This window comes from Copadichromis virginalis, linkage group LG5, assembly GCF_057382275.1.
Source record: "Copadichromis virginalis isolate Kocher_CV1m ecotype Utaka linkage group LG5, C_Virginalis_male_GT1.1, whole genome shotgun sequence".
NCBI lineage: Eukaryota > Metazoa > Chordata > Actinopteri > Cichliformes > Cichlidae > Copadichromis > Copadichromis virginalis.
The window spans coordinates 29689575-29713666 of NC_140622.1; the positions used below are offsets into that span (position 1 = coordinate 29689575).

At 38.5% G+C, this 24092-nt stretch overlaps 1 protein-coding gene across 3 annotated transcripts; it reads left to right on the forward strand.

Annotated features, from left to right (window-relative positions):
• Positions 1 to 3161: 3161 nt before the first annotated feature.
• On the forward strand, positions 3162 to 16487 carry LOC146710023 (gamma-glutamyl hydrolase). Of its 3 annotated transcripts, none has more exons than XM_085457260.1 (10): positions 3162 to 3362; positions 3464 to 3648; positions 4854 to 4968; positions 8641 to 8691; positions 9574 to 9658; positions 9820 to 9958; positions 10126 to 10232; positions 11678 to 11768; positions 12252 to 12389; positions 14336 to 16487. In XM_085457260.1, the coding sequence occupies exons 2-10, from the start codon at positions 3534 to 3536 to the stop codon at positions 14455 to 14457; spliced, it is 963 nt and encodes a 320-aa protein (XP_085313386.1). In that variant the 5' UTR covers positions 3162 to 3362; positions 3464 to 3533; the 3' UTR covers positions 14458 to 16487. The 3 variants fall into 3 exon arrangements, with proteins under 3 accessions (XP_085313386.1, XP_085313389.1, XP_085313388.1); XM_085457263.1 differs by having other exon boundaries at positions 3499 to 3648; XM_085457262.1 differs by lacking the exon at positions 3162 to 3362 and having other exon boundaries at positions 3369 to 3648.
• The last annotated feature ends 7605 nt before the right edge of the window (positions 16488 to 24092 follow it).

Below are 24092 nucleotides of genomic sequence, written 5' to 3' on the forward strand. Positions count from 1 at the left end.
CGTGGCTCCCAGTCGCTATAGTTAGCCTACTATGCCTACTCCAAGTAGTCCTGTGTCATGCCGCTGCTACACGCCTCACAACAAATGAACTGCAAGCGTGTTCACGTGACACGGTGACAGTGAAAAAGCGACAGGGTTCGGGTGTCTTTGAAGAAGGGGCACAAATCAAGCCATTATTTTCACACCTTTTTAAATCGCGCAGCTTTAAAAAAAAAAAAAAAATCACGTCTTTCAAAAGGGCACTTTTTTGGACTGAGGGCAAAAGGGCAAGTGCTTCAGCACCACCTCGTCTCTATCTGTGCACGCCAGTGCATATATAAGACATATCAGGACATTAATCACTTAGTTCATCCATGACGCACACAGGTAAATCATTCTATCACACCTTGCTGCTCTGTCGCAATAAAGTCGTACCTAAACACACGTCATTCCTCACACACAACGACCAGATTTTGATACATCAAAAATGTTCAAGTGTGTGTGTGTGTTAGCTGCACATTTATGTTCTCACTCAAACAAACTTGTTATAGTAAAGCAAAGAGTTTGTAGTACTGTTTCTCAAAGTCCCCATCTTCTCCCATAGAGGTATAAAGAATAAGGGTACAATTGCTCTCAATGGGTGTGTGTGCATTTTGTAATTAGTTTGTCTAGCTATTTCTGTTTTAACTTTGCTGTTTTCAGTTAGTCTGTAAATGCTTTGTTTTTGTGTTTTTTTTTAACGATTATGCTATGGAGGGCACACACAGGCAAAATTTAAAGAAACTCAGTATAGGTATTACAATTAAAATACTGAACCTTTGGCTGTCTCATAGTCTTGTAGACGTCTAAACTCTCAGTAAACATGTGCATCAAACCCTCATCATGTAAGTTGTATTTTTTTTTTACCAAACTAACATATATTAAAACTATGAATATATCCTTTATGAATTATTTAGTTTAGTTTTAGTGAAATCTAACTACCATAGAGTGTGTGATGGATCTTTTTTTTGGCCTCCTAAATAGGTCACTTATCTTACCAGCTGTGAGTCTACATTGGTAAGACAATAATAGTTGACTGGGGACAAAAATGTGTGTGTGTGTGTGTGTGTGTGTGTGTGTGTGTGTGTGTGTGAGAGAGAGAGAGAGAGAGAGAGAGAGGGAGAGAGAGAGGCTCAAACCCTCCAGGTTTAACTACATTGAGGTCCTCAGAGGTCAAAATAATCTGATACCCCAGCACAATAAATCATAGCTTATTAAAAATATCTGACAGCAGGCAAAAGGCGAAATGCATATTTAAATTTAGATTTCCTCTAATTCATTATTACATGCAAGTGATAAAGTAAAACTTTCTCATACTGTGTGTCCTGACGGCCGGACAGAGTGAAAACGGAGCTGTGGAGGAGTTAGAGAGACCGAATTTGTCTTTAAGGTAGGGAATAGCTTATAAGTGTGAACATAGGCTATATGCTATCATCTGTGTGTGCTGTGGGTGTGGTGCTATCAACTTAAGGAGTCACCTGAGGCAGAGTAGGTTCGAGTTTGTCCTGTGCCTCCCCCCAGTTTTGCCATCCTTGTAATCAACAGTGTTGTCTGTGTTGGAGCAGTCCTTAGCTCAGATGTTTGGGTCAAATCATTCTGTTTTCTTCTCCAGCCAGGAGCTTGACGCTTGGTTAGGGCTGCCATTTGGAGGTTTTTTTTTTCATTTTCATTTTCTCCTTTTCCTTCTGCTAGACTTTGAGGTTGATCTTAACATGAACAACATCATGCCTGACCTCCTCTAGTTGGCCTCTTTCCAAGAAATACAACTAATCTCTGAGGCCATCTCCCCTCAGAGATTATGAAAAAACTGTTTCTCACGTGGGTTTCTGAGGTAGTAATCTCATTGCTCAGGTCTACAGGGCGGTCAGTCGTAACGTCTGTAGTGAACACTGAACTCAGTTGAATATAACATTTTTGAAGAGACTCATCATCCTTTTTTTTTTTTTGCATGGAGTCAATTGGAGCCCTCCACTTCAACCATATGAGGGACAGCTGAAGGGTCTCCACATCGCTGTTGGGTGTGCTGGGCTATGGTACAAAAGGCGAAGGAAGGTCAGGGAGGTTTCTGATAAATCAGCTTGTTGATGTAAAACTCCCTGTGGTCAATTATCAGTCAGTAGAAGGCTCTACCGGTGTGGCTCCGTGCCATCTCTGTTGGTAGTGGTGGAAGTCAAGCAGGTGTAGCCACTGGAAATGCTTTGACACACTGAGGCTCTAAGGATAAAAACAAGAATTGTTGTGAGTGGATTTATCTGTTTTATCATTTTCCTTTTATAATTATTATTATTTATTATTATTTAATTATTATTATTTTTTCACCTCGTCAGGCCAGGACTCCACAGTATATTTAAACCTACAGGCCAGTGGACACTCTTTCAAGGATGAGGATGTACACATTCTGGACAGGGAGGAACGCTAGTTTGAGCGAGGAGTAGAGGAGGCCATTTAAGTCAAAAGGGAAAGACCATCTTTGAATCGAGGAGGGGGCCTAAGGGTACATCTTTCGCCATCTTACAATGCTGTGATTGCAGCCATTCCCCAACTCTCTGTGAATAGTACTCATGGCCATTGATCAGTGGGCTTTGATCAATGAACTTTGATCAGTGGTTGTTAATCAATGGTCATGCGAATTTGCATATTAATGATCAAGGAACTGATCTCCCGGGCCATTGTTCCTTCAGTGGGCTGGTTTCAGTTATTATGCAAATGTACTGTTTATAAGATTGGGGAAACCTACAGTCAGCTGAGACTGAAGAAGTCGCTTGGATGAGTGACGAAACGTTTCTCCCACTGAAAACGCTGCATCCAGATGAACAGAATCAAACTTTGGGGATATTATTATTATTATCATTCTTCTTCTTCTTATTATTATTATTATTATTATAACTCTTATTATTTCTCCCAAACGTTTTCCTCTGCCTTTTTTCTGGAATTGCATTGTGGGTCACACTTCCACATGCTTTCGGGCGACTTTGCATTTAATTATAATCATCTCTGTTATTCTGCAATCTATTTTGTCTTAGCTGACTCATACATGCTCAGTGTTTCTCTTTGTTAAAACCCAAACGCCCAGTATTTAGCTGTACCTGTGTAGAGGAGGAGTCTGACGATGCCGTCTGATCGCGCTATCTCTGTCTTTTTAATGGGGACGCACCAGAAAGGAGGAGGCTACTCAGGATGACGTTGCTTTTTGCAGGCGAGTGCCACACGTGACTGACTTGATAGTCGGAACACCTCAGAATACAGACCGAGGAAAGTAGGAGGACTGCGAGAGAAGCCGGACGACCTCCTGGAGCACAGCATCAGCACCCGGAGGACGGCATCATTTCTGGGATTGCTTCATTGTAATTTTGCTCATTTTAATGAACGCTTTAACCTTTTTGTCAGCTGTTTGTTATTTTAACAGGCAAAACAGCAACAAACTTTTGTAATCTTTCATTTCCAGCCTGCAATCCAGCTGACATTGATTGCCCCCTCCAGCGGTTTTGTTTTAGGAATTGTGCGCGGTGTTTTGAATGCCTCGAACAGCTGCAGCAATCTTCGCGGTGCTGACCGCCTGCCTCTGGTTCTCACCCGCTCTGTGTGCTGTAGGAAGAACCCGCCAGCAGCTCAATTACCGACCAATTATCGGTAAGATTTGGTCACATGAACGGTTGTATTTAGTAAGTACTGGTCCCCGTAGAAGTCGTTTATACACGTGGATAGTTGAAGGGTCTTATGTAATTCTCGTCTGGAACGTTCGAGAAAAGGTGTGTTACACGGATTGGGGGGTGAGTGAGGAAGGGGATGTCTTCCCTGTGGATTGGTTTACGCGCTGTTATATTGAGATATTATGTTTTTGATCATAGACTTTTGGTTGTCTTCTCAAGATGTCTGCTTTGTGTTTATTGCCATGGTCCAATATTTGGGGAAAAAATCAGTGCATTATATGTTGTTCATTCTTAAGTTTAATGGTGTTAATGCTATCAATAACGATAAGAAAATAGATTATATTTAACCTATTGCTTTTAACCCCACTTGGGACGTATTTTTGACCTGTCCTTTAATTGAGGCTATGCTATGTATTGGATCAACAAGTTTTAATGTTGCACTTTGCCGGAGAACCTAATTTTGCTGTAATGCACCCAACCTGTTTCATTGCTAAATCCAATTCAACTGAGATTTCAATTAGAGGAAGTAGCTGGATAGACACAAGATTTTAAGTCTAACAATAACTTCAGCTTTGGCTACATTTGAAAGAATAAAATCATATCACGATTCACAGATAAATTTGAGCGATGTTCAGATAAAGAAGATAACCAACAGCTGGCGTTCACAGGGGCATTTGAATATCTGTGCCCAAAAAGAAATGAATTTGAGGTCTCAACGAACTGTTGACTGCTGCTCCCACTGCTTTCACTTCCACCCCTTAGCTTCTCTCTTTTCTTCTTTTAATTTATAGTTTAATAGTATTGTTCTGCTTACTCATTAGATTATCTCACTTCATTAGTAACTGAATTGGTTGTTTTTGATAAAGGCCATATTAATCTAATTTTACAATACTCAAAGTGTGTTCTTTTAAAAAGGATAGCCCAGAATGAAAAATCATACTATGCAAAATTTGTTACTTTGTTCACTTTCAACTATGTACACAGAAAAGAAATTAGGAAAAGTGACTCCTTGGTGGGTTGTTTTATTTTAATTTTTTAGGCATTTTTAGTATGACAGTCCTGTCTAAATCTGTCCTTTTCAGTGAACTTTTTAACTTTAACCATGGTTAAACAACATTTTCACTTTAACTGTTTGAGTTCTTTCTCGTAATATCTGCTATATCATGTGTCTTATGTTCTTGCTAGGTGTGTTGGCACAGGAAAACCTTCCATGGGACCAGTTTGCTCGTGGGTCTTCTTACATAGCTGCCTCCTATGTCAAATACCTAGAGGCTGCTGGGGCCAGGGTTGTACCTATTCGGTAAGAAAGTTAGATGAGTTTAAGGAAATTATCCTTAATAATACTTGTGTGCACCAAGACCAACCTGTGGTCATCAGGTCCCTTCATGACCTCTATGTGTTTGCTGTGTATTTCTTATATGCATTTACTCTGTCTCTTTCAGCACCCCTTGAAGCACTCATACAATTCACATATGATTTGCATACAAAACGAAAATTCATTACTCGACCAGACAACTTATTGTTTTACACAGTAGTCATTTAATTGTATATGTTTTTTAATAAGTGTTTTTTTTCTGACTAATTGTCTGTACAAAACAAATGTTTCGGGTGATTAAGAAATTGGCTCTGACTCAATTCATTGCAATAATCTCAGTACTGTTTGAGCCACATGCCACTTAGTGCACATCATATGTTTAGTACCTCATCATACTTTTCTTTTTACTGATAACGATATTCCACCTTGTTTGGATTATAACACATCATGAATGTTCATGACTTAGCTGTTAATCAAAATTGAAATGGTGGTACCTTTGGAATGCGAACGACATTATGCCAAAAGACAAGATTCCTTTAAATGGGGTGGTAGAAGTAATACAAAATATTAATTATTGTGTCTATGGTATTAGTGGCACGCGTGCTAGCAGGCGTGCTAGCAGGCTATATATATATATATTTTTTTTTTTTTTTTTTAGGGGTGCAACGATACACGAAATTCACGGTTCGGTTCGATACTTTGGTGTCACGGTTCGATATTTTTTCGATACAAAAAAAATGTTCATGCCCTTTTAATTTGTCATTTATTAAAATTATAAATATATATTTTAACTCAAAAGTACAGTTTTTAAATTTAACCCTAACCCTTGTGCGTGTTTTTTATTTTGACAGCGAATGCGCACCTGCGGACCACTTATGTGCAGCCCTGGTTATTTAGCTCGTCATATCGCAGCCACAGAAATTCTTTTGTCCATGAAACCATAAAGCTGCACTTTCTTTTTGCCTTATAGTCTGATTTGTCATAACTTCTCCGTTTTGTGTTAAGCTTTTCTTTGGCTGTCACTTCTTCACCCTGACCTGTCTTATTTGGCTCTTGGTCTTATATATAAAATATATATCTGTCTGTGAAGGTTCTCAGTCATCCAGGTCATCGTAGTCAAATATATATCCTGCTGCTTTTACACACGCACTCACATAAGCTCAGCGATTCTCTGCGATCAACCTCTCACACGTTTAAGCTTGCTGCGGGAGATTTCACTTGTCATGTTTGCATAGTAAGCTAACGATTAATAAGACGATGTCAGAGGAATTGGTGGCTCTCTCTGCCTTGAGTTTGTCTGCAGTAACTTAAAGGTATGCTCTGTTGGGCTGACAGGTGACTGACCAGGTCATTGAAGAGTATCCCAGTTTTTTTGCCTCATGATACATCTGGGTTGCTTTTGCAATATTTTGCAAAGAGAGAGAATATCTGTTTAAAGAATTGTAGTGCAGAACATGGCCAAACTTTTTTTTTTTTTTTTTTTTTTTTTTTTTAATGTTTTCTCACCTGGCCTTTCCGTTCTTCGGTGTAACCAGTGGTTTGCACCATGTTTTAAACACTCTGTACTTACTTTTATGAAAGCATCTCTTGGTTGTAGACTACATACCAATCAGACATAATATTATGACCACTAACATAAGTAAATAAGATTGATTATCTCTTCATTATGGCACCTGCTAGGGCAGTGATTCCCGAAGTGGGGGGCATGGTATGGATAAAAAAAAAATGAAAAAAGAATGCTTGGACACTGCTAGTGTAATGCACAGGTTTTTGACAGGGTTCCCACACAAACACAAAGCAGAAGATGAAGCACCGCCAAATATGCTTCCAAACCAACTTCCTTTCAAGCCAAAGACTAGAAAATATGATGAAGCATATCTTGCCTTTGGCTTCAGCTGCACAACGGTGGTGCCAAGGTAGGTATCCGTGTTTCACGGACAAACAGTATCCCACATTCATGATTCTTAGTTCACAAACACTTGTTGTAATGATTAACTACTCCTGAAATATTGGAGATGTTAGCTCTTTATACAGTAAAGTTACAGTGGGATACAAATAATGTCAGGCTGATCCTGCCACAAATTGTTCCCCGTGTATAAATCACGGACAAACAGTATCCCACAGTTGTTTGTTTTTAAACTCATTTTGCACAGACAGGCACGTTGAATATTCTTACACAGTTAAAAAAAGAAAAATAACTACATGTAAAATAATTACACCATAAAGATGGTTTTGTTTTCTGTTATTTAAGGCTGCGTCCACCCGTACATGGGTATTTTTGAAAAAGAGAGATTTTCCATTTTCGTTAAAAAAATTAAATAAAAACCCGTCCACGTGCAGTTTCAAAAAATTGCGTGTGTATATGTAAGCCTGTAAAAACTACAGATAGTAACAGCAACAGTATTTTTGTCTTTATCTGCCATTGTAGAAATGCATCTCACATAAATAATAATGTGGCGCACAGCATGTCGTCAAAAAAGGCGCACACATTTGACGTTGCGTGACTAAGTCTCCGTTTTCCTCGTCCACAGATAAATGCAAAAAGTGACTTTTTGAAAACTCCACCCTGGCAGGAGTTTTTAAGAATCTCAGTTTTCAGTGATCCAAAATACCGCTTACGTGTCAACGAAAGGCCCAAAAGCATATTAAACAAGCTGGCCGAGGCAGTGTGATGCTTTGGGTGATATTCTGCTGGGAAATCTTGGGTCCATGTGGATGCTACTTGGGAACATACCAACTACCTAAGCATTGTTAACATTGCATTGTTTAAGTTATTTACTGTACAGCCCTTTGGTCCTGTGCTAAGTATTTTAAAGTGCTTTATAAATAAATTTGGATTGTTACAGACCATGTAGACCCTTTGATGGAAACTGTATTCCCTGATAGCTATTAACTTTTTCACCAAGATAATGCGCACTGTCACGAAACAAAAATGGTTCAGGAATGGTTTGAGGAGCACAACAATGACTTTGAGATACTGACCGGGTCTTCAAATTCCCCACATCTAAATTCAATAAAGCAGCTGTGGGACAAACTAGACAAACAAATCCAATCCAGGGAGCCCCAGCCTCCAACTTACAGGACTTAACAGGACTTGTTACTAACATCTTGGTGCCAGATATAGCACACCTTCAGGAGTTGAGTCCATGCTTCGTTGAGTCTAGGCTCTTTTGACAGCAAAAGGGGGGGGCAACACAATTACACAGTTGGTCTTAATGTTATGCCTGATCAGGATATATAAATATAGCTATAATTCCTAGGCATTTAAGCCAAAAAGTCTGTGTTGTGTTTTTATCTTGAGTATTTAATTTAAAATCTATCATCATGGTATGTACAGGCAAAATTCTAGAAAACAAAATGTGTAATTCTTCAAATGTTTATGGAGTGAATTGGGATTGGAGATTCTTCTCTAACGTTTCTTTATTTTTCAGGTTTGCTTTTTGTGTGTGTGTGTGTGTGTGTGTGTGTGTGTGTGTGTGTGTGGGTTTTTTTTTTTTTTTTAAATCTATAATTTTAAACCTGACAAAATGACTTGTCTCATAAGAGTAGTGTTCCTCAAATGTGATTAATAACTAATTTGATTTTCCTTCATAGGCAAGGATTTTACTTCTTACATTTGCTTGTTTTCTTTTTTTTTCTTTTTTCTTTTTTTAACAGAATCAATCGCACAGAAGAAGAGTACGCCAAGATATTTAACTCAATAAACGGGTAAGTTGACCGTTGTCTTTCATACTGAACGCATTTTGTTGTAGTTCGAATAAGGTGTAATCATAGGTCTTAAACAGATATTGTCTTTATTTACACTTAATTTGTACTGCAAGCTTTCTTTATGTTATATTGCAGCAACATAGGTTATTGGATTGGCTCATAAGCTTCAGAGGGTGGTCAAGGCTTAGGTTGTAGATTGGTTGATTACCTTGTAACCAAGGTTCTCTGAGTGGAGAGAATATCTTTCTGACTCCAGGCCGCTTAGAAAGATATTACACTCAAGGTTAACCAAAGACGCTACAGGCACATAGTGCTTTAATCGCTACAATGTCAATTCATGTTATTAGACCACCACATGTGCTGTGCCTTAACAAGTACACACACATCAGCTGCGCTGTGGGGATCTTTCCCTTGTTACACACATCATATGTAGGTTAGAGAGTCTAAGCATGATAGAGAACAGGTTGTTGGCAAACCTGACAGTCACTGAACCTCAAGTTAGTTTTCATGATAATGACTCGTTTTCTATTGGCATGTGATTTGGTGAATGAAAAGTATATTCTAATGAAATAGACAGAAATATGAAGCTTAGCTGTATGTTCAAAAGGCATGATTTAACTGCACACCATAAATTTTTTCTCACTGCTGCACATCAGTTGCATCCATCCAGTTTCGTTAGAAGTTATTCAGACCTTTGTTCTAGTATCTATAATGTCTGGCTTTAACATTTCTATATGCTTACTGGTTGTAATTTTAACACATGAGATATTAAGAGTTACACTTGAAGGCATTGTACTTATTGCTTTTACACAAATTTGAAAAGGTAGACACAATTCCATTGAAGCACCTCCTAGCTTATTTGTCTAAATTGTGGCTCCTCAGGTTGTTGTTGCCAGGTGGAGATGTAGATCTTCAGACGTCACAGTTCAGTCGAGCTGCCAAGATCTTTTACAACTTGGCTCTGAAGGTATGGGTTTTGATTTGTTTAACTGTCTATCAGGACTGACGACCCTGAGATTTTTTTATATATCTAAATCTTTAGAGCTATCTAAAGATTTAGGCTTAAAAATAATGGCCATTGCCTTCATGTATTGGTACCTTGTCTTTATTTACTCCTTGGTCCTGCAGGGCAATGATGCTGGAGACTACTTCCCTATTTGGGGAACCTGCCAGGGCTTCCAGCAGCTCACTGTCCTGACTGCCAACAAAAACCTCCTCACGCTTACTGATACTAAGGCTGTGGCTCTACCTCTGACACTCACATCAGGTTTTTCTGTTACTTTCTGTTATTCCATTTGGTTATTTTGTCAGGTTAGATACAAGTTGGCTTACATTCTTTCAGAGTCATTCAAATTAGCATATTTTTATATATTTATTCCATGAAAATATACTCCTTGTCATTCTCTGTGACACAAATCTGTATCCATCCGCTAGTGGCCCCATCTAGCCGATTATTCCGGAATTTTCCCAAAGATTTGCTGCGGTCTTTGGCTAGTGAAAACATCACTGCAAACTTCCACAGTTGGAGTCTGTCCATGCAGGTAATTTCTGCTTCTTCTTTTTTTTCTTTTCTTCCTGTCATAGGTGAAGTTTTTGTTTTATTTATTTTTTCTGAAACTTTTAAAATGTTTATTATATACCAATCTGTTAATGGAAGTAGAACAGGTTGCAAGGGATCTGTTTTTTTTTTTGTTTTTGTTTTTTTGTTTTTTTTGGGGGGGGGGTTTCTTTTAAAATACAGTCTCATAAGTACCATCGTACTTAAACCAAGAAACACCTGAAACACCTTTGAAAACTGTCCTGAAAACTGTCCAAAATTACCCAGGGAAATTGGATATTACTACAAATTTCTGGTGAAGTACTTATGGGTGGAAAGTAAACATAAGCATAAACTATGTTTAGTTTTCTACTTTAGCATACTAACATGACAGTGCACCTCAGCAACAAAGGAGCTGAAATGTAAGCTTTTCTTCCATGAATGTGTGCCGTTAAGAAAATTATCATCTTCCACATTGTACATATAATTTATATAAATGGAGATTGAACATGTGCTCTAATTGCGCTTCTTTTGACCAAATAAATTATTGGCTTGTATCTCAAATTTTGGTGTTGTTAGAAATAAATTGCAAACACGCACATGAAAGGTCTGCAGAAGGTCCAGAATGAGGCTCCACATTTGTCTTTCAACAAGTCTAAAAGTGGACAGATATTGTTGCTCCTGTCAGCCACCACACGGACAAGTTCTTGTTTACAGATGATTTATTCAGCGTTCAGTGACAGGATCACTCAGCGTCGTCATCATCGTGAGAACTAACCAAACAAAAGCAATTCAGCAACATCACCGTTTCTTAAACATAAAAGATAATACTACTTAGATTTTAACACACATTAAGTGAAATTAAATAACTTAACTGTATTATTGTAAACATGTTGCATGATGGTTATCACAGTAAACCCAAACAAAATAAAGGTGTAGAAACAAATGCCTGTATATGGCAGTTTCATCGAAACTCAAATTAACAAAGTCACCCTAAACACACCTCATTGCCTGCTGTAGCCAAACGGGAGAAAGTAAATGGTTACTGTATACAGTAAAATATTCAAACAGTAGATTGTGAATGATAAAATATAAAAAAAACATTATTTTATTATGAAATGCATCTATTAATATATAATTGGTGTTTTTGAACCACTTAGGGTGGCTGTACCTCAGGTGGTAGAGCAGGTCACCTACTAACCTCCACGTCTGCTCCAGTTTGCGTGCCACATATCCTTGGGCAAGATACTAACTCCAAGTTGCTCTCTGATGCATTCACTTAAGTATGAATGCATGTGAATGTTAGATAGAAAGCACTTGCGTAGAAAGGATATTAAAAAAAAAATGGTTGTGTGAATGAGGCAAGTTGTATACAGCGCTTTGAGTGCTCAGAGTAGAAAAGCACTATATAAGAACCAATCCATTTATCATTTACCATTCCATTTACAGAATTACAGTCGAAATGCCAAACTCAGGAGGTTTTACAAGATCCTGTCCACTAACAGTGATGGAAAGAAAGAATTCATCTCTACTATGGAAGGTAACATGTATTAACTACCCTGTAGTTTCCATGCCATTCATTACATAATGGATTCTATTCTGCTGTCTTAAACACACAAAAAAAATTATCTGAATTTGAGGTCAGCATGAAATTTGGCATAACTATCCACCAGATGGCAGCACCACTGTACAACTCGAAACCTTGGATCAGTCCAACAGGAAAACTCTCTGATGACAGTCACTCATATTTTTCTTGTTTTAAATATAATTGATCACTCCATGATTCAGTGGTTTCCAAAGTGGGGGGGCGCAGAGCTGTGGGGTGGGCAGATATTCTTGTAAAACAGGGGGGCCTAGCTAGCAAAAAAAGCTGGGGAACCACTGCCGTAACTTGTTTTTAGGGAAACAACATTGGAATTAAATTTGCTGTGACATATTTTGTGTTGATGAACCTATTTTTTAAAAGTTTGTGCTGATGACAATGATTTGAAATAACAATATTAATAATGTCTCTTGTTTTCAGCCAACCATTACCCATTTTATGCTGTGCAATGGCATCCAGAGAAAAGTCCTTTTGAGTGGGTAGATAAGCCAGGAATGATTCATTCTGTTTCCGCTGTAAGGGCCAGCTTCTACACTGCCAGCTTCTTTGTTTCTGAAGGTAACACAAAGTCTGTCCAATCCAAGTCCAGCCTGTAGATATTAGGACAATCACGTATTTTGTTTTTAATAATTTGGCCTCTACACATCACTATAGTAGACTTGAAAATGAAATAATCAGGATTTGATTCAATTCAATTTTATTTAAAGTATACAGCACAAAATCACAACTAGAGTTTCCCCAAGGAACTTGCTGTAATATTGTAAGGTAAAGACAATAATGGAGAGAAACCTAACAATCAGACAACCCCCCCTATGAGCAAGCACTTTGGCAACAGCGGGAAGGAAAAACTCCCCTTTTAACAGGAAGAAACCACTGGCAGAACTAGGCTCAGTCATCTGCCACACCGTTGGGGGTGAGTGGAGGGAGACAAGACAAAAAAACATGCTTTGGAAGAAAGCCAGAGAATAATAATAATAACTAATAATTAAATGCAGAGTGGTGTATAAACACATGGTGAATGAAAAAGGGGTGAGAGAAGGAGAAATGCTCTGTGCATCAAGCCTAGGTCTTATTGCAGCACAACTAAGGGTAGCTTCAGGGTCACCTCATCCAGCGCTAACTATAAGCGTTGTCAAAAAAGAAAGTTTTAACCCTAATCTTAAAAGTAGAGAGGGTGTCTATCTCCCAAATTCAAGCTGGGAGCTGGTTGAGACAGAAGAGGGGCCTGAAAGCTGAAGGCTGTACCTCCCATTCTGCTTTTAAATATCCTAGGAACTATAAGTAAGCCTGCAGACTGAGAGGGAAGTGCTTTACTGGGGGGATATTGTACTATAAGGTCTTTAAGATAAGATGGGGCATGATTATACAAGACCTTGTATGTGAGAAGAAGGATTTTAACAGGGAGCCAGCGAAGAGAAGCCAATCTAAGAGAAATATGTTCTCTTGCCAATCCCTGTCAGTACTCTCGCTGCAGCATTTTGATTAACTGAAGGCTTTTCAGGGAGTTTTCATGACATCCTGATAATAAAGAATTACAGTAGTCGAGCTTGAAAGTAGCAAATGCATGAACAAGTTTTTCTCTGCGATAGGATGTTTCTAATTTTAGAGATATTGCGCAAATGGAAGAAAGCAGTCCCACATATTTCTTAATGTTTGCATTGAAGGATGTATCCTGTTTAAAAATGACTCCAAAATTCCTCACAGTGTTACTGGAGGCCAAGGTAATCCCACGATAACACTGAAGCACAGACATTTGGCTTTAATTTGAGAGGATCCCCAAACATGTTTACGATTTACAGCCACTTTTATGCACTGCTGCAAAAATTAAAGAAACTTTGAAAACATGTCAGATCTCAATAGGGGAAAAATGTTTAATAGCTATACTGATATGGCGTGTGTTAGGAATTAAAGGATGTTACATTGTTTGATGGAAATTAAAATTATCAACTTATAAACGGGTGAATTCTCACACAGAAAAAAGTGAAAAATGATGCGGCATGCTAGTCCGAAATTTCATTGCAGCAAATCAAAAATGGTAGTCGGTAGTTTGATGCAATACTGATTTTAAAAAGTGTCCTTTGTTTTGTTTTTTTGAGCAGTATATTTTGTTTTATACCTCTCAAAATTAAAACTTTAATCATTTGATTTTCTAGATCCCATCACTGAAATTGCATTTGATCATATTGTGTGTTTAAAAATATATTTTTTTAATATAAAAAAAAAAAGTACATTCAACAAACACTGTTATTGCCTAGAAACAGTAGTTCTGATGCAGAGCAAAACACTGACATTTTTAACTTGGTGATTAAATTTGAGATGTTTGTTGTGGTAAGACATTTTGGAATTTGTGAATTAATGCAGCAAATGGTTCATTTATGTTTAAGTCATTGCTGATGCATAACAGTCATTCAGCACTTTTTATAAAGAGAGTAGCCTTTTTGCTGTATTATTAAACTACTCCACTACTTTGTGTTGTCTTTTCTTTCCTCCTTTTTCTCCTCCAGCCATGAAAAACCACCATCATTACCCCAGTCCTGATGAGGAGGACAAAGCTCTCATTTACAACTTTCCTCCTGTTTACAGAGGCTTTGATGCTGTTTTTGTGCAGAATTATTACTTTGATTGATGATCAGTGCTGAAGATGAACCATACCTGGTCACAGCCTAGTCCAAGTTAGTCAAATCTTGGTTAATTTTCTGCTTTAAACTTGATAGAGTTTCAACATACAGTGGCCTAAGAAATCAAGTCACAGATAAAATGCAGAAATGAAACTGTGATTGAAATGTAGTGATAGATGATAGCTGAAAATATGTCAGAATGCAAATAAAGTCCCAAGTAATTAATTTGGGAGAAAAAATAAAAAGGAAATGCTCAACAAGTGTATTTTTTTTTTCTCCTGCAGTATTTTCAAGACATGTTTTTAGCACTGGTTTTAATCCAAATAAACCTTGCAATTTTGGGGGGGAGGGGTGAGTTACTAGTCTGATCATTTTTATTCCAGAATGTGTTTAAGCCACCTGCAGGATCCTTAACGTATGCTGCTAACTTTTTTTTGGTTTGATTTTAATTTATTTATTACTTTCACTTTATTTTTTGACAGCATTGCTTTGGGGTTAGGATCTATTAAGACACCATTTTTGGTATATGGGTAATTGTCTTATCTGATTCGTTTGCATAAACCAAGCCTGGGACCAGTAAATTCCTAACTTCCAATGTATTTTTCTTTCTTCCCAATGTATTTATTTGAGCTTACAGCACTTAAAAATGAGTAGATACCTTAACAGAGCAAGAAGATATTATTTAAGTATATATTTTATAACCAAAGACTAAAAAGATGAAGATGAAATGGGCATGATCAATAAACACTGACTCACCAATTTTTCACGTTGATGTTTATTATTAGCACAGTATTATTGACAGTTATGAACAAACTGTTGTTACAATAATACAATAATTTACAGCAACCCATCCTCTAACATCAGTGTGTAGTTCATATTTTTATTCATGTCATCCAGCATATGTCATCAAAATTATATTTTAACTACCATCTCATTTTGAAGTACAGTGGTCCCTCGTTTATCGCGGGAGATATGTTCTAAAAATAACCTGTGATAGGTGAAATCCGTGAAGTAGCCAACTTTATTTTTTACAATTATTATAGATGTTTTAAGTCTGTAAAACCCCTCACAGCACACTTCATACACTTTTCTCAGACAGGCATGAACATTTATACACTTTTCTCTCGTTTAAACTCTCTCAAAATTCAAACCTTCGTAGAAAAATGAGTCCAGTATTATATAATGAAACCTAAGGCACCCGTGATTGACTTTGACGGTACCAAACGTTTGGTCAGCATTGTTGTGTTTGTTGGGGAGAAAACTTACAAACATACTGTACAGCACTTCAGAGTCACACTCTAAGCGATCGACAATTTGTGTAAATTTGACAAGCTGAACGCATTCTGTACAGGCATAGTGCATATAATTTATATAACACGGCACAAGGTTGATTGCGTTCTGCGTCCTGGCTGTTGACCATTGTCAATGTGCTGTTAAAAAAATAAAATAAAATAAATCAGCAAACCACGTTATAGCGAGGGACCACTGTATTCAGTTTTTTTTAAGAGCGTCTTTATTCTTAAAAAGAAGTATCAGTATCTGTTGTAAGTTCATCTCACCTTGATTGTATTGTTTTGGACATAGGTGTGCATCCAAGTGTTTTATTTTTTTACTAAGAAATGGTATATTTTGTAAAACATTGACTGAGAATGATGCTTCTCTGATGATTTGCAGGTTGTTTTTGTCAGGTTTAATATTTCTATTGACATTAACTGGGGTTAAATTATGCTAGTAGGACTATACAATCAAAGTATAATCAAACAGATGGTACATGAATTTTGGATTTTAAAATTGCTGAACTCTTAAAAGTTATAGTATGATTTCATAACTTTCCCATCAGCAAATTTCCTAAAACTAGTACATGAAATTAAAAAGGCTCATTCTTGTCCAAATTTTGTTTACTATTTAGCTAGTCATCTTAATTTTTTTTGATACATGTATTGAATGTACGATTGGTGGAGGTTGCTGTCTTGTTTGTATGTTGTACCATGTGTCAGATGATTAGACAATAAAGGGAGTTAAATAAACTTCAGTCTATCCAAGAGTCATTGTTTTGTCATGAAATAAAGGGGTGAGAAACAATGTTTAAAACCAGTACTGTAAAGTGATTTTTTTCCCAGTGTTAAAAAGAAATGACTGAAAGATTAATTGGCTCTGTTTTGAGTTTTGTTAAAAAAAGAATGACTTCATATAGGGCAGGGCTGCCCAATCCCAGTCCTCAAGAGCTACTATCCTGCAGCTTTTAGATGCATCCCTACTCCAACACAGCTGAATCAAATGGTTTGATTACCTCTTCAGCATGCCATCGTGTTTGGCAAAGGCCTGATAACAAGCCATTCATTTGATTCGGGTGTGTGGGAACAAGGATGCATCTAAAAGCTGCAGGACGGTAGCTCTCGAGGACCGGGATTGGGCACCCCTGATATAGGGAAAATATATATATATCACATATGCAGGACACCTTAAACTAGTTTTTTAATTAAGCAGCAAGGCAGAACAAAGTCGGGGCTGCATCAAGACACGAGGACTAAACCCCAATTCAACCAGACCCAGAACTGATCCGGAATTAAAACAGGACTACAACAGTTCAAAATCAGGACTACTGAGGACTTAACCAAGACAGAACCAGAATCAGAACTAGATGATAGTAGCACTAAAAATCATCATAGACCTGCACTACACTTGTTTTTTAATTCTGTCAAAGTACAATATTTAGATTGAGAAAAGTTTATATAATTATTTAGCCTTGTTGTGCAAACAAGCCTGCATAACTTAATAAATGTAGAATTTGAAAAATAACAAACCTAAAAAGAAACACTAGGTATGAGATACATGAGGACCTATGATACGGTGATACTTTTGGCAAACGACCATTTGACTAACATGTGTGTCTACCTGCTCTTGTTCCATCTCTGTTCTTTCCTCATTCTGCATCTCCCTCTCTGCTCCTCTCTCTCCCTCTTTGTGCTGACAATCATCAAATATACAGTTGAAACCAGATATTTACAAACTCTTCAGATAAAAACACTTTTTTAATTGTAACATCAAATCAGACTAAATGTTTATTTTTTTTAGATTGATAAATATAAAAACATATTTGTTAACTTTAAGAGTAAAGAGAGAAACTATCTGTATTTCTTAATTGCAAATGGCACCAAATTGTATTCAAAATTGAGCCACACTTATGGAGCTCCACAGTTCTTTTTCTGGTGTTTTGGTTGACATCTCTTGATTTTCCCATTTCAAAGAAACAGGCTCTGTGTTTTGCCTTATATGCATCCACAGCTGTGCCACCAATTTACTCACATGGACTCTACTAACCAATCAGAAGCTTCTTCAGCTCAGAATGGAATCGTCTGGAGTTTTCTTATTAATTAACAATAAACTTAGTGTATATGTACTCCTAAATTTGATCAAAGTGATAAAAAATAGACAGCTCTGTCTCTCTTTATTCTGACATTTAACTAATTCAAAAGATATTTCAATATTTATCTAAAACAAAAGTTTACTCTAAATTGATGTTGTACAGTAAAAATATTTTATGTTTTCTCCCTAAAGTGTATGTAAATATCTGGTCACAAATGTGAATATCCTGCTGTGTACTGAAATCCCTCTTGTTTTGCATAGAAATATACTGAACAACATACAAAGCATAATATATAAAATAACATTTACCTGAGTTTTTTCTTTGAAAGAAGCCTCTAATGTCCATTCTTATATTTCAGTACATAACTGAAACCGATTTAGTCGGGGAGGGTAAGAACTGAAAATATGAAATAAACACACGTAAGCTAAGACTCTCTAAAAAAATAGCATTTGTTCGGCTTTTCATTTCGCCATTTGTTGATTCACTTGAAGAGCAAGTAACGTAATATTGGTCAAGTGATCAGTTTGATATCAATCTTTCGTGATACACCGTCATATTTACATTATTTGTACGGTACGAATGATTTGCTTTGGTACCTGGTCAAACTTAAGCTCTCCTTAGTATGGCTGGCTCAGTGTTGCCAACTCCTCAGTAAGGAAAATCGCTATTGGTTGTCCTAAAAGTCGCTAGAAGTCGCTAAATGACATCATCGCCTAATTTGCATAATTGGTCATGCTAATCTAATTGTAACCTATGTTGTTGGAGAGAGAAATAACATCGTGGAAGAGACATAAAGTGAGTAAAAAACGTCCTAAATGCATTTAGAGTTTATTTAGAACTACAAATTAAATTTCTTTTAGCAATTATTGTTTTTTTAATGTCACAATTCCAACCCTGCTCCTTTACCCGGGATTGGACCAGCAAAAGTGACCCAAAATAGGCACTCTGGTGGAGTTACTTTGTGTGCGTGTGTTTATAAGTAGTTTTAAACCTTGTGATCCACAAAACAGCATAAGAGTAAAAGAAGAACTGACTGCGTTACAGCACCCGCTGCTTGTTGAGAGTAAAAGCCATATGCTCTTTCACGTCTTTTTTTCTGAAAACTCGCTAAATATAGCGACAAAGTCGCTAAGTTGGCAACACTGGGCTGGCTCCGTTTCTCCAACAGCGCACTCACAGGCAGCAGCTGCCCCGCTCTCTCGCTCAGTCGCTTAGTGCCTGAGCTCGGATCATACCAATATCAGGGGGGATTCACGCACAGTCGTAAATTCCGACAGTGTACACTATGTGCTTCGAATATGTGTGTACTTTGTGTTTTAAACAGTTGTCAGCCAGACATCTAACTATGAAAAAATTACACTCCAAAAGACCCCGGGCTTCTGACAAAACAACCCGGGCTTAAGCCCAGTAAGCCACCCCCACGCTCTGCCCCTGGTTGTGCGCACACCAAAATTGGACCTTATGTTTCAAATTTCACAGTTCAAACCCAGACTTATTAGACCAGGGCCCTGTTTCAGGAAGCCGGTTTGGAAAACTCAGAGTGAAAAACGACACTCACGGTTGAGTAACCCCGAACTGTCCAACTCGGAATATTCGGTTTCAGAAAGGCTGATAACAATTAGTTCAGTCAACGCGGAGTTGCTTTAACCCCAAGTCAAGCGCGCGGACGAGGATACATAAAGCCCTGATAAGCGGAGCACAGATTAAGCGAGTCACCATGGAGACGGAGAGAAAGAAGGCGCGGTCAATGTATTTCACAGCGCTTGAGGCCGAAATTCTGATGGCAGCATATGCCGATAACATGCAAATTCCGCGGAAAAAAGTAACACAGCCTCAGCTGCAAAAGCATGCATGGCAAAACATAGCCGACAGAGTCAATGCGTGAGTGTTAATTTAAACATTGATCGAGGGATTTCCACCCATTTAACACGTTATTTTATCATATGTTATTTTATTTGTTATTTTATACATTTTATTTTGTGATGTGAGCGCAGGTGCAACCCAACAGGCCCCAAACGTTCCTGGCAGCAAGTAAAAATGAAATATAAAAATATAGTCCAAACAGGTAAGGTGTAATTGTATTATGAGCCATAGTGCTTGGTCTGTTTGTCCCATGTAAATCAATTGCAGTTAGAGGCTACATTAATTTTCTGTCTGTAAGCACTTATTGAAATTATCTGAGCACATTACAAGTACATATTTGCTTACTCTGTATGCTCAAATGTGACCCGTTATAGCCAACAGAAAAAAAGCGGAGGCCCGAAAAACAGGTGGGGGTCCTCCACCACCACCACTCACAGAGGCTGAGCAGTTGGCCCTCAGCCAAAACAGTGGGCGCCCTGTGGCCGAAGGCATCTCTGCGGGGACATCCTCTGAGTCAGTAACCCCGCAAGACACAAGTGCCTACATAGGGGGTAAATTCAAAATAATACATGATGTGCATACATCCTTTCTTCACAGTCACCTTTGCAGTGCTACTCATTCATTTGATAAACTCTTTACCATAATGGATTATTTTGTAGTGAAGTTATTTTCCTACTGATTTTGCCTTCCCTCAGTCTTGGTTGTCTTTGAGAGCATAATGACAATGAAGTGTAAGGTGATTGGTATGTTTGTTAATTGCCATTTGGTCCCTTGTAAGTTATAAGTGACCTGTATAAACCTCATATTCTAACAGTTGATGGTGATGGTGTACTGCATCTGGTGCAGCCTCCTGTTGAGCCAGACCAACATGCAGTTGTGAGTAATACTCCACAGATTATATGAGTTTACAGTAGAACAGCAATGTTGTCTATTTCTTTACTACAGGAAAATAATGAAGAAACATTGACAGCTGTTACAGAGGAGGAAGCAACAGAGACACTTTATGAGGTTTACATCTTTTAATACTTTGTGTACAGGAAACACAGGTGACCAATAAAGCCAGTTGAACAAAAAATCTGTTTATTCTTCTTTCAACATGTTGAGGTGATGGGTCAAAAGAAATGATTGTGACATATGGTGTCTCTGACTGCGCTTCCATCTTGTATGTCCGTGGGAGGGTCAGGATGTTCATGGTTTGGATCACTGCTGATGTTTGGTTCAGAAGGACAGTGTTCTCCTCTAATTGTGGCAATGTTGTGAAGAATCACACATGCCACAATAATGTCACATGCCCTTTCTGGGGTGACCCTGAGTCTTTGCAGGCACTGGAACCGGGCCTTAAGCATTCCGATAGTCATTTCAATTCTGGCTTTTGTCCTGCAATTAGCCAGATTATATCGCTGCTGTGGGCCCGGTTCAGGGTCAGGGTAAGGGGTAAGCAAATAGGGTAAACATGGATACCCCCTATCACCAAGCAAGTAGCCAGTGAACTCTCCTAAGACAGAAGGGTACACTTCAGTTCAAATGTCCCTGAAGCAATTGGTCTTTATATATTTTAAAGTATTCTCAACTCACCATGTCCAAATTTTGTGCTCAGTGTACATTCACGGAATATTTGTGAGTCATGGACAGAGCCTGGCCACTTGGCTTCCACATTTGTGATAATGTTGGCAGCATCACATATGATCTTCACAGTGCAGAGAACACAAATTAGCATCCATTACTATAATGAAATAATTTGTTAGTTTGACATGCTACAGGGAACTATGTACCTGCACATTAATGCTGTGGAAAGACTTCCTGTTCACATAGTCTCCTTCATTTACTGAAGGAGCAATGATTGGAATGTGAGTACCATCTGTACAGCCAATCACGCCTGGGAACCCTGAAAATAAATGTGCAATTTAAGTAGTAGTCCAAGTATCACCACATCATACATTAAGTTTTGGTCATCCTGATACCTGCAATTTTGTGGCATCCCTCTTTGATGAATCTTGTGGGTCTATGACCGGGGAACACCACAAACGAGTGCAGGAGACGTTTCAGTGCAACTGTAACATTCCTGACTACCCGACAGACGGTAGCCTTGGAAACGTGCTCAGCGTCACCAATATTATACAGAAAGCTCCCGTTTGCAAGAAACCGAAGTGCAATACAAATAATATGTACAGAACTGAGAGAATGTCCGCGATGTGTCACATGCGTAATATATGGCCTGAGGATGTTATCCAAATAAATTATAGATTGTGCTGAGAAACGGTAACGTTCGCACAGAAAATCATCAGGAAATGATAAAATGTCCAAACGCGCTCTGATCACTCTCTCCCGGCGGAGAGCTCTGCGGAGAATTTGGGCTTCACGATCTACTGGCTCTTCAAGGAAGTGGCACGCCATGTCCGACACTTCCTACTGTCAGGTTTCCGACAAAGGGGCGGAGACAGTCAGGGTTAGTTGTAGTAAACCTGCTAGGGGGCAGGTTAGCTTCACGGAGTGTGTCGTCATAGTGACTCACTCAGGCTGCAGCTGAACTCGCTTTGTGAAACCGAAAACCCAGAGTTTTCGTTAACTCAGGGTATACTTACTCAGAGTTTGCACTAAACCGGCTTCCTGAAACAGGGCCCAGGTAATGATTTCTAATCTTACTCCAGTTTTGGATGAACCAGTTCAAATTGTTTCTGTTCTTTGCTGACAGGAGTGGAAACTGATCAAAGGAGCTTGCAAAGAAAAGCGTCTGGACTTCTTTAAGTTGCTTGAAGACGTTTCACCTCTCATCCGAGAAGCTTCTTCAGTTCTAAGGTCAAATGGTGGAGAGTCCCAGATATAAACCTAGTGGGAGTGACCCCCCACAGAGGGACAAAAGGACCCCCTGATGATCCTCTAATCGCCTGAGCCAAGGTGGGAAACTGGGCGTGAAACGTCTTCAAGCAACTTAAAGAAGTCCAGACACTTTTCTTTGCAAGCTCCTTTGACTACGATGACCTGGATGACTGAGAACCTTCACAGACAGAGTGGAAACTGATGTATTCCTCTGCTCCTGTAGCCCACCCACTTCAATGTACTTTTTCATGTTTGTGGGGCAGTATTTCCTCACTGGATCAAGATATTCACATTGTGTTGTTGCAGAGAATCCACCTGGCTACTGTCCCACTCAATGAACACGTTTCCTAAATATCATGTTTGCTGAAGATATTATGTCTTTATTTTAATCGAAAACCCTTCATAAATCCTGTTGGCAACAGCCAGTTTAAACAAAAATATTATAATTTGATTTAAAACACTTTATGTGGTGCTTAATTTAAAGGCTGTTCGTTGTTAATCTAAAAACAAATTCCTAGCATTTCTGTTGATATAATTCTATTCAGTGTTTTGAATTTGTTGATGGACTATTGCAGTGTTTATGGTGCGTATCATCTGTCTCTGGTGCATTGCAGACAACATCATTTATTGGATATTGTATGTGTGTAAATATACCTCTTACTGTAGAAATGAGTAATGCATCTTATTATTTTTATAATGTAATATAATCCAAGTAATATAATGTTCAAGAAAAGGTGCAATGGGTTCAAGGTGGGGACAGAATTACATCAGGGATCTAATGTATAGTGGTCTCTTATGTATATTTCCCTCATATAAAAACACAATTTCATTGTTAAAGCATTGCACAGTTTTGCACATTATTAAGGTTGCCTGATGAAGTCATGGTATCGGTTTGAGGCATACTAAGTTTCTAAATGCATGGCGCATCTCCACCTAAAGGATAAAGGTCATTCTTTCGATGATGCCAACCTTCCCATTTTGAACCGAAGAGACTGATTGTTTGAAAAAGGAGTAAACGAGACCATCTATGCCCACTGTGAACAACCAACTTTGAACAGAGGGCATGGCCTACGACAACAACTGTCTGCCACGTGCAATCCAGACCCCTTCCCAGCTGCCTCAACCTCCTCTCACGTCTTGTATCAGGTGACCTCAATAATTTGTCAATCACTAGCCAGTGAGCATCCCTCAATTATTCTCCCTTTTGACTCTAATGTTCCTCTTGTCCTCCTGTACCAACCTACTGTTTTCTATCCATTTGTCTTCCTTGGTTTTCTCTCTGTCAGTGTGAGTGGATTAACTCTGCTCGCCTGTTTCACATGTGGATTTCCTGAAGGAGGCCCCGCCCTCCTGACTTACACATTTGGAAGCTGTTAGCAGTTAACTCATCTATGTGCAATTGGCATTTCCTGTCTGCTGTTTAACACTGAAGAAATATCTCATATAATGCCAGACAACTGAACTGTGATAGTGTGGTTAGCCTTGTCTTGCTCTGTGGTTTTGCCTTGTTGTTTGGATCAGTATTAGAACTTGGACCCACCTTTTCCCCCTCTGCACAGATGCTTCTAGTCTAGTAGAGAAAAAGATCTGTAGATT